Source organism: Pristiophorus japonicus, chromosome 15 (genome assembly GCF_044704955.1).
Source record: "Pristiophorus japonicus isolate sPriJap1 chromosome 15, sPriJap1.hap1, whole genome shotgun sequence".
NCBI lineage: Eukaryota > Metazoa > Chordata > Chondrichthyes > Pristiophoridae > Pristiophorus > Pristiophorus japonicus.
In genome coordinates this window covers 25,813,825-25,816,069 of record NC_091991.1, presented here as the reverse complement: position 1 = coordinate 25,816,069, position 2,245 = coordinate 25,813,825, and the positions used below count along the sequence as shown (strand labels likewise).

Here is a 2,245-nt window from a genome sequence, read left to right as displayed (position 1 = left end):
CTGCGTCAGGAGTTACCTGGAAGATGAATTTCATAAAAACTAGATTTATGAAATTTTAATAATTTACAGTGATTCAGCCGATTTGCGCAAGAAAATGCCGTCGTTTATTTGGTAAATAGACAAAACAGACGCTCTACTAATTTTACTCTGCTTGATTGTTTCAGTTTATTGTACCTGGGATGAACTTGGTGATGTTTGTTTTTCCCCAGTGTCACTCTCAGTCCTGCGGGATTGGCTCCATGTACACCCTACGGCAAGTACCACTGGAAGACGGTTGAGAGACGACCATGATGTGCTCACACCACCCAGCCTTCTCCTCCGTTCTCAGAGGTCTCACCTCGAAATCCCAAAGATGTGTGCTGCTCCTGCTTTGTGCCTGTTTGGCAGGCGAGGCCTCCGTAATCTGCCCTCCTGCCTGCATCTGTGCCAGTGATATCATTACTTGCACCAATAAAAACCTAACCACTGTGCCAAGGACGCTACATAAAGTCGCGACCAGCTTGGATGTTAGCTATAACAAGATCAGCCTACTTGGTTCCAACTGGGCTCCAGCCATTTTTGACAGACTGAAAACCCTCATTCTCAATCACAACAGTATTAACCTCCTCTCCCGAGGGGCCTTTGGTTCCACCCCACAACTGAGATATCTAGACCTGTCCTCCAACAAGCTGAGGACATTGGACAACTCGTCGTTTCAAGGCTTGAATTCCCTGGAGACTCTGCTTCTTTACAACAATCAAGTGACGCACATTAGCACTGCAGCATTTGAAGGTTTGAACAAACTTCATAAGTTGTATCTCAGTCAGAACCTGCTCTCACGCTTTCCCTTGCAGTTATATAAAGGAAAGTCGAAGCTTCCGCTGCTCGAACTATTGGATCTGTCCTTCAATAAATTGACTTCTGTCCCAGTCCTGCAGTTAAGCACACTGTCAGTTAGGCTACAAAGTAGTCTGTACCTGCATGCAAACCCATTTACCTGTGATTGCTCTTTCTACACAATGGTCACCTATTGGTACAACAGGCAGTTTCGGTCTGCGGTGGATTTTAAAGATGAGTATCGATGTTTTTTTCAGCTCGACTCCAAGAGAAGTGTTAGTGTTTTGCTGATCCACGATGACCTTTTGAATTGTTCCAACAGTCCTCTCAATGGCTCTTTTCACGCCTCGGGACTGATTTATGAGGCTCACGTGGGGGAAAAGCTCGTAATAAACTGCGACAGCAAGATACTGGACGCGAACACCAATGTCCTCTGGATCACGCCCAAGAATGATACATTGCAGCCAGGCATTCAAGACCAGGGTGTGCGGGTGTTATTGAATGGAAGCCTGGAGATTCAACAGGTCCAACCTGAGGATGCGGGGATCTACTCCTGCATAGCAATTAATAGCAGGCGAATGCTGAACGAGACGATAGACTTGATGCTGAAGGTGCACAATTTTACGCAAAGCAGGCACCATTCACAAAGCTTCAACACGGCCTTTACCACCCTCTCGGCCTGCTTAGCCAGCATTATTTTGGTCTTGATTTATCTTTATTTGACACCTTGCCGCTGCTGGTGCAAAGCCAAGCAGAAGCACAGAAAGCCCAATGGAAACAGCGCCCACTCGTCCATCCTGAGCACCACTCCCTCACACGAGGCGGGCGCAGAAGGCAAAGCCAGCACTTGCAAGCGGGTGGTCTTCCTGGAGCCTGTCAAAGAGCCGCTAAAGGGTCAGAATGGGAAAATTAAACTGCCCCCCACCAGCCACACCATTGCTGAAAAGATCCTGAGAGCCAACAGAGGGAAAGCAGATGTCGACTCGATCAGTTCTGTGTTCTCAGATAATCTTATCGCGACGTAATCCGCAGATCATGGACGTGGCTTTGTCAGAAGCTCGCTTACTGCCTATTATTCACAGCGAGATGACCTGTCACCACCTAATGTTGGCATTGATGACAAATCTCCTTGTTTGTGGAAATGTGAAGAGAAATTCTGCGATCTGGAAAGTTAACAGGGCTATGTCACCTTGGGAGAGGAGTTTTACAAATCTACTCAATGTCTGCAACTGCGGAAGAACCTTCTCTGTCTGCTCAACTACGCACATTATCCTGGCAGTTTTGCTTGTCATAAGTTAAAATCCAAAAATAAACCATCAACTTGACATGCAGGTGAGATGCTGTGATGAAGCTGGTTTACAGCAATGACTATGCTGCATGCTTACAAGTCTTTTTCTTTCAAGTTGACATAGCCCTTTTGAAAGGACTC

General features: G+C 46.5%; 1 protein-coding gene across 1 annotated transcript; it reads left to right on the top strand.

The window, feature by feature from the left end:
• Nucleotides 1–215: 215 nt before the first annotated feature.
• On the top strand, nt 216–1,841 carry LOC139281526 (amphoterin-induced protein 2-like). Its single transcript, XM_070901695.1, has one exon. The coding sequence runs from the start codon at nt 288–290 to the stop codon at nt 1,839–1,841; it is 1,554 nt and encodes a 517-aa protein (XP_070757796.1). The 5' UTR covers nt 216–287.
• The last annotated feature ends 404 nt before the right edge of the window (nt 1,842–2,245 follow it).

Bases quoted from the DNA above. Each gene is read 5' to 3' on its own strand.
- LOC139281526 (XM_070901695.1), top strand. From the start codon at position 288: ATGATGTGCTCACACCACCCAGCCTTCTCCTCCGTTCTCAGAGGTCTC.